Raw genomic sequence first — 12,781 nt, 5'->3', positions numbered from 1 at the left:
TCCAGAGGCATCCACAGCTTCTCTGGGCAACTTCTCTGCAGCCCTGTGGCTGCAGCTTTTCCTGACAGGTTCTGGGCACAGCTCTGGGGCAAGGGACAGTGTCCCACAGCCCCTGTCTGTCCTGACTTCAGAGGGTTGCACAGCTTTTCTAGGCCGCTATAATAATGCAGATCAATTAATGTTTGTGGACCAGCCCTAAAATATTCCCAAACCAGCCCCCACAAGCATCAAATTGGTCATGACCAAACCCAAGTCCCTCTGCACGGCCTGTTTTCCCTGTTGAGTCACTGGTTTTGCTGGCCATTGGTTTTTCCCTGATGGTTTCCTATCTGGGTGGATCCATAGCAGGTAGGAACAGGATGTTTGTGACTGTGAAAACCCCAAAACCCCCACTCTCCTGCTTTTCCACCAACACCTTTCTCAGAAGACTCAGGATTTAAAAATAGAGGGTTTCCTCAGAGCAGCACTAGATGTCTCTGTGCAGGTTGCATTGAATTGGAAATTAGTACCTGAAAGGGCACAAAACACCTCTTATTTCCTGAAAAAATGTATTCATCCTTCATCCTGGCTGCAGCAGGAATTCGATGGGGACCAGGTCATCCACAAAAGGCAGGTCCAGTGCTCCAGAGCTGCCAGCAAGGCTGTGCACATCCTTCTGGTCATAGGATAGCTGTACCTTTATTCACAGAGGCAGATGAAAGGCATGAGAAGACACTGGCTGCCAACAATTCACTCTCTGACAAATGATCTCTCCACCCCCCTCACTCCCTCCAAGTGTTAAAAGTCCCGAATCAGGTGTCCCCCACACACACACTTTTTTCCATAGCTGGAAAGCCAGAGCAGTGATTGACACACTGTGGGCTGCTGGATTTCTCTCTGCTTTCTTAATTCCAAGCCAGAATTTCAACCCTTTTTTCCTTCAAAAAACAAACAAACAAAAAAAAACAAACAAAAAACCAACCAACCAACCAAAAAAAATCAACAAACACAACCCCCCCCCCAAAAAAAAACAAAAATAAAGTGGAGCTTGCAACCTGCTCCTCTGGCTTCAGGAACTGGGAGAAAAGCCTCTGTAATGAACACAAGGTGTAGCAAGTGAGCCCCGCTGCCCATCTTTTTGTCGTCTTTACAAAGGCACTCGGGGGTTGGGGAATTCCTTGGGGAGCAGTTTGTATGGACGGCTGAGGTTTGGGAAGGACCCGCTGGGCAAACCCGCTCCCAGGACACCAGGAGGATGTGCAGGATCTGCTCTGGTCCGCGACGAGCAACTCCCTCACTGCCCTGTGGGTGGGAGAATCCACCAGAATATGTCAGGATCGCGGGGCTGGCCAAGCGACCCGAGCAACTGGCGCTTCTGTCTGTCCGAGATAAGAGGGGGGTCACTGCTCCCCCCCGGCTCTGGCACAGCACCAAACCCCCCAAAATCCCTCTGAACTCCACCGAGAAGCCAGTCACGGCTCGGAAACGGCCACGGGAATGTCCGTGGGAAGCTTCGCCCGGGTTTTATCGCAGAGAGACGAAGCAAAAGAAATAAAAGAGCGAAGGAGCCGCTCCGACAAAAGCGATCGCCGGGAAGAAGGGGGGAGAGGCTTCTCCTGCTTCCAGCGGGGCTCCGGCACACGGTGTGTCCGGATGAAACACGGAGCCGGTCCCTCGGGGTGCACCTGCCTGACTTTTTCATGCGCTTGGCAAGGCGAGGTGTCAGATGAGGGAGCTACGTGCGAGGCAGAGCGGCGGGCAGGGGTGGCACAGGTCCCACCTCCGGCCTGTCCGGAGCAGGGAGAGCGGCCCCGCGGCCCCGAGGATGCACCGAAAGGTCGCTGCTGTTGCCGTGGCTGCTGCTGTTGCAAAAAAAAGATGGTGAGGTCCTGGCTGCTCCCTCCGGGATGAGATACAGGCGCATCGGCCTCGCCGTGGAGGGAAAGGAGAGGGCTTAAAAGGTCGGAGAATAAACCAAGCATTAAAATTGCAGGCAAGCCCGGGCTGGTTTCCTTGAGGGACACTGCTGCTTGACTGAGCACAGCACACTCTCCCAGAGCTGATCTCCTGATACCAGCAAGATCTTTTCAGTAATTCCTTTCACTTCTGCAGTCAGCCGAAAACATCCATCTCCTGAAATATTTATCTCATCCACTTCTTCCAGCACAGATCAAAAGGAGTGTGAAATGCACCTGTAACCTGCTGGATCATCTGGCACCTCTGGTAACTTTTAGCAGGCAGAGGTGCCAAATCATACTGACATCTCCCAGTCCAGGCTGGAAAGGATCAGACACCAATTATCACAGACAGGCAAAGGGTGACAGGCACCTCATGTTACCTGCAGCACAACAGGAGTGCTCAGCTCTCCTGGAAAGAAACAGCACTGGGACAGAGGCATTAAGAGGGTGGGATATACCTCATATCCTTTGGAGTGGGAAAACATGCAGTTGGTGCCACTATGCCTTTCCCTGCTTGTGCAGGTCAGGGACAGCCAGGAGCTGCTTTTCCCACCCCAAGTGCCATGTTTGGCTGTGTATGGCTCATCTCTGGATTGGGGCACTGGGAACAGGAGGTCCCCAAAGCCAGGGCATCCCTTAGGAAAGATCCAGCTGATATGGGATCGGGCAGACTCCCCACATGCCAGCGCAGAGCCCCTCCTTGGAGCAGCTAATGGCATCAAAAATGTCTTCAACATTATGGTTTCTGGCCAGAAACCCTCCCAGTTCCAGTGAGACCTCCAAGCCAACTTTGCAATCACTGAGACAGACACAAACCACTCAGCCAAGTATTAAATTCAGTGATTTTTGACACAATCCTTTATTATCTGCCAGCGTTGCACCTGGCAGTACTGTACATGGCCAGGAGGGAAATGAGCTGTTCCTGCACCTGCACAGGGGAAGGGAAAACATTCTTTCCTCCAGATCTCTGTGGCAAGGCTAGAAAACACAAAATCTGAAAAATTCAAACCGAGCAAGCAGGGCTGAGCTCTGCCCTCACCCTGGGGAACCTGTCCTGTGTGAGAACTGCCAGGAAGAGCCAGAGCCCCTGAGGCCTGTCAGGGTCCTGAGATGGCAGTGCCAGAGCCCCCTTCCCTGCCTGCTGCCCTCCTCCTCTGCCCTTTCCTGCTGTGACAGCCTCCCAGGAAAGCCCAGCACAATGGAAGTGCCTGACTCCTCCAGCTGTTCCCCGTCTCCCACCCGCCTTCCCCCGGCTGCTGTTCCCACCTGCCACGGAGAAGGCGGGGAGAGCTTCACGGATTATGGCTGGATAAACAGTAAACCAGAGCATATGGAATGCTTCAGCCCCCCCTGTGCTCCTGCTTGGTGCAGGCAGCAGGTCTGCTGGGCATTTCTGAGGAGGCAGTGCCAGGTGTTCCTGGATGCAGCCCGGGCTGGAGAGTGGGATCAGGGAGCACGGAGGTGATGAGGGTCGATGGACCGAAGGCAGGAGCTGCTGCTGGGCACTGACTTGTGCTCACTGATCTGTTCAGAGGGCCCTGAGGAGCCGTCTGAAGAGAAGCTGAGAGCTTCTGAGGCAGGAGGGTTCTCTGGAACAGGCTGTTAGCGACATGTGACAGCCAAGATGTGTCTCGGAGGGGCAGGCATGGGGACTGAGCCAAGCAGAGGAGACACAGCCCATCTCCCTGCATGCTCTGTCCTCCAGGGCTCCAAAAACCAGCCCATCAGCTCCTGCAGTTTTGTATCAACAGACACATAATGCATTGATTTCTCATTCTTTAAAACTCAGTACTCACTCAACGGTTTCCCACACCCACCATGCAGACAGAGGAATGCACACAAAAGTAGTAAATGAAATAGAACTTTATTAGAAGCTTCCAGCATGTTTTATCTGTTCTTCTCCTCCACAAAACTCCTCTTACTGGATATACAGCTGCTATAGTCCATATAGAGCCTGTACATCTCTCTCACTACTTACAGTTATATATCTCACTGCACAATTGCACAGTGTGCTCTCTTATCAGCAACAATACATGGTCTTCAGTCCATCCCTACACACATTAAAATTGCATGGCACTCTGCATTACAAGGAAAGAGCTAAACCTCCCCTCTCTGGTTTCATGAGACAAACATCACCACATCATTCTTATAAAGCTCACAGGCAGATCCACACTGGTATTCTGGGATGATTTTCCTTAGTACCTTTGTGGATCTGGTCCCTGAGTGCTTAATCTTACATTCATGCTGTTACCAGACTTGGGAGTCAAGAAAAACCCTCATGAATAATGCCCTTGAGTGATGAGGAAGGCACTGGAGACAGGGGAGGAACTGAATTGCTTCCTTTTTATTTTTCACCCCACCTTCCATTCTGGGCCCCCTCGAGCCCTTCCCAGGCCCCCAGGTTACAGACTCAGCCACAGCAACCCCTCACCCCACATCTCCCCCAGCCAATTTTACCCCTCCAGGGTGGGAGGCAGAAGAGGGAACAAGTCATATATCCAGACCCTTTGTGTGGTTTGGGCAGAGCCAAACACGTACACATGCTTCTTCCTCCTCTCCGACATGCTCCTGTCCTCGTCAGGGCTCTTTCCTGAGACTTCCCTGAGCTCAGCCCCTTTCTCTGCTGCCCCTTTCCATCCTGTGCATCTCCTGCAGAACCCTTCCTGCTGCCCCTTTCCCTGGCTCTGGCTGTGTGACCCCCCTCCATCCTCTGCCTACGGGTTTGGGATGTGTCCTTGTAGTGGGTGCTCCTCACCCACGGGGACAGACGTGGCTCTGGCTCAGCAGGGCTGAGGTGGCTGCATGGAACAGAAACCTTATCTCAGCCTCCTGAACTGTTACACTGAGCTGTGACTTCTAGGAGTGAATTCCAAGAGGATGAGTCCTCCTGCAGTGAGCCAAACCAGACATGGGAGCCCTGGGCTCTGCCAGGAGAGCGGCCCCTCCATCCCCCTTTAGCTGCTGCCCAGCCAGCACATGCTTAGCCAAGCCCCATGTTTGGACAGACAGCTCTTCCCAAAACTCTCTCCACTCTTCCTTCACAGATATCCCATCTCTTTCATACCAATGAAGCACTTTCCTGGTTTCTTTTGCCCTCACCTCCCTCCACCACCAGTCAGTGCCTTCCTTTGCCACCAGGTGACTTCAGCGGGGAGGAGGGATAAGCAGTGCCCTGGAACAGACACTGGCTGCTCCTAGGGAGTGTCCCAGGAGAGTGCAAGGAAAGACCAGAGCCAGCCCAGGCTGGGCTCCCCTTTTCTCCAGTACAGGTACCGACTGCCTACCGTGCCATCAATTCCTGTCACCGGAACGATCCTGCTTCCTGTGACGTCCTGTCCCGTGTAGGGATGGGTCCAGAGAAGTCTTGGTGCTGGGATCCAGGCTTCTCACACTGTCCAAGAACAAAGCCCCCAGTCTCTGCCTCCACCGTGCCCACCTGTCCCCAGGAAGCACCTCCAGTGTGGGCTGAGCCTAAGTCCGGGGTTGTCCTTCTCTGACCTGCCTCCGGAAGTAGCGGATGGCAGAGAGCGTGCCAAAACTCGCCAGGAACACTGGAAAAGAGCCCAACACATTCCCACAGTTAGTCTGGGTGCTTCTTCCAAACCCAAAGATCTTTTTTCCAGACCTGCAGACCACAAGCTGCTTGGCCCACCCTGTTCTGTGGGCCATAGAGGAGTCACTCCCCTCCCTCCCCCAGTCTCCTCCTGCCTTTGTTTTTCATCCCCTCCACACCGAATTTATTCCCAGTGCATTCCCAGACACCCACAGCCTGGCTGCCCACATCTGGTGCTGTAGTTTGGGCACATGGATCCCACCACCATTCCACAGCAAACGGCTTTTTTTTCAGGGAAACATTAAATAGGCTCCCTGTGTGGGGTAGGGATGTGCACTGGTTGGATACACAGGTTCAGGTGGAGATTTAATGGACTGGTTGGATGCACAGGTTTAATCCTGGATGAGGAAGACAAAGTAGAAAATCTCACCAGGGCTTCAGGACAGTCCCTTCATTTTCTACTCCTGTTTGACCATGAAGATGCCAGAAAAATACCATTTTGTGGATTATCTGGGGATTTTATGATCCCAGCCAAAAGCAGAAAATACCCAAAACAAAAAATGTAGAGATACAACAAATAACTAATGGGGATTATACATAGAATCAAGCTTTTCTCTGTACTGTCAGCCAATGTTTTAGGTTGGTTTATAAGAGAGATTAAATTCCCAAGCAAAACTGGGAACCCAAGCCATGCCTTTGGAGTTCCCAGTTTAAATTCAGACTTGATTTTGATTTATGTGTTAGAGGGACAGAAACAGGGAAATTCAGCTGGAACCTAGGATGCCTAAAGAGAATGACTAGTCCAGGACTAGGTGGAACTGCCTCCCATCTCCCGTCCTCACCAGGGTTATGTGATCCCGAGGGCACGAGGACCCGTATCCCACTTTTCTCACCTCCCCGAGGCCACGTCCACCATCCCATACCCAGAAGACAAGGAGGAGCAGGCCAAAAGCTCCTTGTGATGATGGCACTGAGCAGCCTTAGCTAATGAGCTATTCTCAGCCCAGGGTGTCAGCTTCCTGTGTGACCTTAGTGGGGAACATTCCTCCTCCTGGACAAGCAGCAGGAGAGCCTCATTCCCAGCATCTCACCCCATGGAAGGGGCTCTCCAGGGCTGGACCCTGCACTCAGCTGCTGCATCCAGGGTAGGAATGAGGAATGCTGCTCTCACTGCCCCATTCCCTGCTCATCCAGCCACCCGCACTCCTGGGGGGACTCAGCAAATTTGTGATTCCCGAGCTTCCTCTCTTCCCACCACCTATCCCAATGTCGTGGTTGGAGAGGAGAGGATCCAACAGAGCTCCATTTACCTGCAGGACTCAGTGCACCAGGATAATACTTCAGCTAAGCTGTATTTAGAAAGAAGGTTATATCTTCATAGCACATTTGAAAAAACACATGCACTTGTTCCAGCTGAGATGAGGGAGCCTAAACCTGCACACTCCAGGTCCTGATCCCGCTGCTAGCCAGCACAGACCCTAAAGAAGCCTCTCTTCTCCTGACAAACTGCTCCTGGTCCCTGTCAGCAGCAGGGCCAAGGCTGGGGATAGACTTGTCCTACAGCTCAGCTCCTGTCAGCAGCCACTTGGTGTGGGGAAAGGACAATGTGAGTGAGCAGGAATCAGGGCTGCCACTCCACCGGAGAGGCAAGGCATTAAAAGGACACTTCTCTGGAAAAGCAGGGAAGTGCCTGCACTTTCCCACAGGCAGCAGTGGGTGTATTTGTATCCCCTGCCTTTCTCCCTGCCAAGTCTTCCACGAAGTCATTCCCGCCCCTCTCCCGCCGGGCCGGGCACTGTACGTACTGGTCTTCCAGGCATCCGGAGCCTGCAGGTCAGATGTCTTCACTGCCCAGGATGCAAAGGCACAGAACACCAGGCACATGTCTTTGTGGGTCAGCACTCGTGGATCCTCTGCTGTCCCTGCCAGAAGAGGAGCACGAGGTTTGGGGTTTTATGCCACAGCCCCCGCGTGTCCCTCTGGGACACGAGTCCCTCGCGCTCCCAGGGAGTCACGTCGTTGTCACACATTTTCCCTCCCTGGAGACTTTTTTTCCCACTGTTTGTCAAGTCAAATGTGTCTATTTAGGACTCAGTTATGTTTCCTAAGGTGAGGGGCGCATTTTTCACCTCTCACAGTTTTAGACTTAAGACCCTGAGGCAAATGTTTGTTAATACCACCCCAGGGCCTCTGGCTGCCTCACACCTCCCTGTGTATCTTCCCAGAGCAGTGTGGTGGCTGGAAGTGGATCTGGGGAGTAGATTTAGGAGAAAGTGATTCCTGAGGACCTCTGGGCAAGGGCTCCTTCCTGCCAGACAGTGCCCAAAGGCACACACTGTTCTGGAACAACATCTATTCCCCTGAGAAGCACCAGTGCTCAGCATCTCACTGATCCCACCCCACTCCCACCTCCTGCTAAGTCCAGGGATGGGGACATCCCTGAGCGCTCTAAATTTCCTCCCCTGACGGATTTCCAGCCTGGAACTTCATGCTGTAAGAGTAGGTTATTTTTGCTCCCATGTTTATTTGATCAGGCCTTTAATTAAAACTGACTTCCTAATTATCTGTGACCACGGCAAAGGGGCTTTTCTCCTTGCAAACCAACTGGAAGCTCTATTTTGAGGCACCCTTTGGAATGACTCACTCACTGTTTGGGTTTAATATTAACTACGAGGCCCTGTGGCTCCAAGCATCATATAAGCTGTAAGACAAATACACTGGCTGTCCTCGTGGGTCAAACTTCTCTCCCTTTATTCCTGTTTCTCTCACTTGCCTCCAGGAACAGTCAACGTTCAGGTGACCTCTGGAGGGTCTCTGGAGGGTGTTTTTTGAATTCAGAGCATGTTTTTTAAAGTCCCAGATTCCCTGTCCATGCCTGCTGCAGTGCTGGGAGCCAGCCTGCAGGACCTGGCCAGCAGCTTGGCACGGGGACAGTGGGAGCATCCCAAGGGAGAGCCAGCGTGACACAGCATGGGACACATCCCTGCAGGCGATAACATGCTTTACCTCTCAGTGCAAGGGCCATCTCCTCACCCTCTGGCCACACCTGGCCTCTTCCCGGGGGAGCCAGTGGGACGAGGGCGAACTTCTCTGCGGATCCTCTCGGCACCAGAGCCTGGGAGGCTGGGCCTTGGCCGCTGTCGGGGTGGATTTGCCTTTGCAGGAGGGACTTCAGAGCCCCCACAGCTCTCCTCACCTCGGAGGCTGGAGCGATGGAGAAAATCCCTCTCCAGCCCATCCTGTTCCTAGGTGTCTCTGGGAAGAAGTGTTCACACACCTCGGGGACTGAGATAATCACAGTGTCCTTGACTGCAGCTGAGCTGGGATCCTCATTTTGCAGCCCAGTGTGGTCCAAGCTGCTGAACTTCTTTCTTTTCCTGTCTTTACCTTTGACTTTTTTCCTGTTTCCTTCTGGTTCATTGAAAAAATACTCGTACAGTTCAGGCCAGGATATTTCCCTTTGCAAGGGTGATCTCCGCCCCTCCACTGAGCTCCCCAGTTCTTCTTCCTCTTGGGAATCACAGAAAAAATAGTCATACATCTCAGGCCAGGTCACATCCAGGGTGTTTGACCTTGCAGAAGCCCCATCTGCAAAGCACGGGGGGCTCAGCTTCCTGGGGATCTCAGGGGCAGGTCCCCAGGGGATCTCAGGAGTAGCAACACTGGGGATCCCAGCTGCAGTCTTCCTAGGGATGTCAATAGGAGGAGACCTGGGGATCCCAGATGAAGGCTTCCTGGGAATCTCAGGGGCAGGCTCCCAAGGGATTTCAATTGAAGGAACCACGGGGATCTCTGAGGGCTTCCTGGGGATCTCAGCTGCAGGAACCACAGAGATCTCAGCTGCAGGAACCACAGGGATCTCGGCTGCAGGGACTCCAGGGATCTCAGCTGCAGGAACTGCAGGGATCTGAGCTGCAGGAACCGCAGGGATCTCAGCTGCAGGGACTCCAGGGATCTCAGCTGCAGGGACTCCAGGGATCTTAACTGCAGGGACCCCAGGGATCTCAGCTGCAAGGACTCCAGGGATCTCAGCTGCAGGATCCCTCCAGGCTCCCTCAGCAGCATCCCCTCCGAAAGCTGCCATGCTCTTGGGTTGGAGAGGCTTCCCTGGCATCTCCTGGCATGCCTCTCCCGAAGGAGCCAGGGCTCCGTTGTCAGGGATCACTGGTGCACCGTCACGTACGCCCAAGCCACCAGCCTGCCCTGCCTTTGAGGGCTTGGTGGCCTTTGTCTTCCCTGGGGACTGTGCCCCTGGCTCCTTCCCCTTCTGCCTCGGGGGAGCACTCCCGGCTGGATCCCCCTCATTCACGCCAGGGCCGGGCACCGGCGGCTTGCTCTCCGCCGCCTCCTCACTGCTCATCCTCCCCAAAGCCGCCTTGGCCGCCTTCTCCTTCCCTTTGCTCTTCCGAGAGGACATTGGCGAGCCCGGAGGTGCCTTCCCGGGTCCCTGTGTGGGCCCCTGAGCCGCAGCCCCCCCCGGCTCCCTGTCCCCCTCGGCAGTGCTGGCCCCGCGCTGCTTGCGGCTCTTCTTCTGCTGCCCCGGCACCTTGGGCCTCACCACGCTGGGGGACCCGGCCGGGGAGCTCTGCTCGGCCCCCGCCCTCTCCCTGCTCGCCTCCTCCTGCACAGCCCCTGGGGATGGGCTGGGGGGGTCACACGAGGGTCCCCGCAGCTTGGGCTCCGAGTGGGAAGCGCTGGGATGCCTTTTCCTGGCAGGGGGTGCTGGTGAACTACCCCCCGCCGGAGTCCTCGGCTGTGCCACCACCTCGCTGCCATGGGGTTGTCCCCCTCCTGTGCCCCCTCCCGGCTCAGGGGCGCTTGGAGTGTTGGGGGTCTCCATGTCCCGGCTGCCTCCAGCCGCTCCTTTCTCCGACGCTGCTGCTTCACCTGCTGCGTCCTGCCCCGGGTTACCCTGGGCTGTGCCACCAGCCTGGCCGGCCAGGGGGGCTGCAGGGGGGCGAGGGGGCTGCCTCCTCTGTGCGCTGGGCATGGCAGGGCCGGACGGGCAGCCGGGCTGGTCACTCTCACACAGGAACCTGCCGACCGAGCCCAGCTCCGCTTCGTCCTCGCTGCCCGACAGCAGCTCCGGCGGGGAGAGGTGCCCACCGGCCTGCCAGCGCAGGGGGGTGTCTCCGGGCACCCCACGTGGGGCAGAGCTCCCCGTGCCAGGCGCTGGCTCGCTGCCCTCCCCGGCTGGGATCAGCCTGTCGGGGCTGGCGTGGCCGTCCCCTTGCTCAATGTCACTGAGGCACTGCTCCTCGGCCGTGGCCAGCGAGGCCGGGGCGAGGTTGCACTCCTCTGAGGCCAAGAAGAACTCAGCCCATTCCCTGTCGTTCAGCTGGATGCTGTACTCGAAGTTATCCATGCCTGCAGCGGGAAAGCAAAGTGGAGGGGGGGGGAGAGATGAGGGCATGAGGAGGTGGCACTAGTGTTGGCAGACATAGGTGAGGTGTGTGCCCCTAATCCTGTCCCCACGGGTTCCTTCCCTGCCATCTGCATTCATTCATCCTCACTCATCCTCCCATCTTTCCAGCTGAAATTCCAGCTCCTGGCAGACTCAGCAGGATGGGGATGGCTGTGCTGGACCATAACCCAGCCAGCAGTGAGAGAGACCACTGCTACCCCCCTCTGGTCCCTGCTGCCTCTGCTCCCCGGGCACGGCAGCACAGAGGGGTTGGGATTCTCTCCACAGCTGCACAGAAGGTTTGGGATTCTCTCCACAGCAGCACAGCAGCATCACACCTCACACACCCCTTTCCTACTCCTCTTGCCTACGACCCATTTTAAAAACTGTGAGATTTCTGTTCTTGAGCATTCCTGCTGCCACAGCATCATGCAGGAGGGGAGCACGAAGCACACTCCAAACAGGACATTCCAGCAAGCTATGGCAGCTCCTTCCATAGCCATGGCCCCGGGGAGGGACTTGCAACAGAGCCCAAAACAGTGGGGATCCAGCAGCAGAAGCAGCAGAGAGACCACAAAGCTGAATCCTACCTGTACCCCGACCTAAGGTGGGGATGGAGCCATTCAAAGAGCCACGCAGGAAAATCCTCCCAGCACAACATGATGCCGTACCCTTGACGGGGGCAGAGAGCTCGGCTCCAGCACAGATCCATTCAGGGGCTAAAAATAGACCCCCCCTCCCTCCCCAGCGTGTCACTTGAGAGCCGAGTGCGGTGGGTTCAGAGAGGGCAGGCCCATATATAGAAGCTGGTGGGGGACATGTCAGGGCATCAGCCAATGTGTGTCTGTCCCACAGCCACGTTTGGGGACCACTCCTGATGCCCACTGCTCCCTTCTGCCCTCAGCCTGGGATCGCTCCATGGGACGGCCAATGGAGAGGGGGCAAAGGCCTCGGAGCTCACACCTTTCATCACATGAGGGAGTGGGACACCTGGGTGGCAGTGACTGTCCTTTTTCCCACACACACCCACCCCTTGCCTCAGTCGTCATTTCCAAGATGACAAAAGCACGCCCCAGGGCATGGTTCACCCTCTGAGAGCACTCCCAGGGCACTTACTGCCAGCCTGCATCAAAAGATCACAGTCAGGTCTTGTGACAAACCTTGCAGGGTGCGTGTGGCAGCCGTCCCACACCGCCCAGGGACACCTGGTCCATGTGCTGGAGGGAGCCTGGGGCTGGAGGCTCTGGGTGAGCCTGGCACGAGGGAGTTACTGGCCGAGGGTGGCCTGGCAGGTCAGCAACCAGAGCCAGAAATAGCCCTCAGCTCCCACGAGCCCCGGAGCTGCCTCCCACCACATGCCCTCCCTGTCCCAGGGGCCAGAAATAGCTGCTGCAGGACAGTGGCTGTGAGTGTGAGCCCCAACCCAGGGGGGCCAGCACTGCCCCAAGGCTCTGGTCACTTCTTCTGCCACCAGGGTGCTGCAGCCCCCACAACTGGAGACGGCCACTGTTGTAGATGCTGTGGGAGCTGAGAGGGACCCATGTGCTCTGCCTACACTTTGGGGGTCCTGCAGATGCTACAGAAGCCAAGAGGGACCCACATGCTCTGCACCCACCTTGGGGGGTCCCATAGATGTTGTGGGAGAGCCACGAAAGACCCACATGCTCTGCATCCACTTTGGGGGTCCCAAGAGGGACCCACATGCTCTGCAACCGCCTCGAGGGTCTTGTAGTTGCTCTGGGTGCTGAGAGGGACCCACATGCTCTGCATCCACCTCAGGAGTCTTGCAGATGCTTGCGGGAGTCAAGAGGGTCCCACATGCTCTGCATCTGCCTCGGGGGTTCTGTGGGGATCTAAAAGGGACTCACATGCTCTGAACCCCCCTCA

At 55.8% G+C, this 12,781-nt stretch overlaps 1 protein-coding gene across 2 annotated transcripts; it reads right to left on the bottom strand.

The window, feature by feature from the left end:
* Positions 1 to 3,785: 3,785 nt before the first annotated feature.
* PERM1 (PPARGC1 and ESRR induced regulator, muscle 1) lies at positions 3,786 to 11,859 on the bottom strand. Of its 2 annotated transcripts, none has more exons than XM_064678471.1 (4): positions 11,485 to 11,859; positions 8,524 to 10,857; positions 7,296 to 7,412; positions 3,786 to 5,488 (listed from the first exon to the last, which is right to left on the bottom strand). In XM_064678471.1, the coding sequence occupies exons 2-4, from the start codon at positions 10,853 to 10,855 to the stop codon at positions 5,409 to 5,411; spliced, it is 2,529 nt and encodes an 842-aa protein (XP_064534541.1). In that variant the 5' UTR covers positions 10,856 to 10,857; positions 11,485 to 11,859; the 3' UTR covers positions 3,786 to 5,408. The 2 variants fall into 2 exon arrangements, with proteins under 2 accessions (XP_064534541.1, XP_064534540.1); XM_064678470.1 differs by having other exon boundaries at positions 8,497 to 10,857; positions 11,485 to 11,858.
* Between the last annotated feature and the right edge of the window lie 922 nt (positions 11,860 to 12,781).

Source organism: Pseudopipra pipra, chromosome 22 (assembly GCF_036250125.1).
Source record: "Pseudopipra pipra isolate bDixPip1 chromosome 22, bDixPip1.hap1, whole genome shotgun sequence".
NCBI lineage: Eukaryota > Metazoa > Chordata > Aves > Passeriformes > Pipridae > Pseudopipra > Pseudopipra pipra.
The sequence above is the reverse complement of the archived record's forward strand: the minus strand, read 5'-3'. Positions and strand labels throughout refer to the sequence as shown.

Coding starts and splice junctions, on each gene's coding strand:
- PERM1 (XM_064678470.1), bottom strand. CDS start 10,855: ATGGATAACTTCGAGTACAGCATCCAGCTGAACGACAGGGAATGGGCT. Junction 7,413..8,496: donor GATGGCCCTTGCACTGAGAG/GTAAAGCATGTT, acceptor CTCTTCTGGCAG/GGACAGCAGAGGATCCACGA. Junction 5,489..7,295: donor TCCGGATGCCTGGAAGACCA/GTACGTACAGTG, acceptor GCTCTTTTCCAG/TGTTCCTGGCGAGTTTTGGC.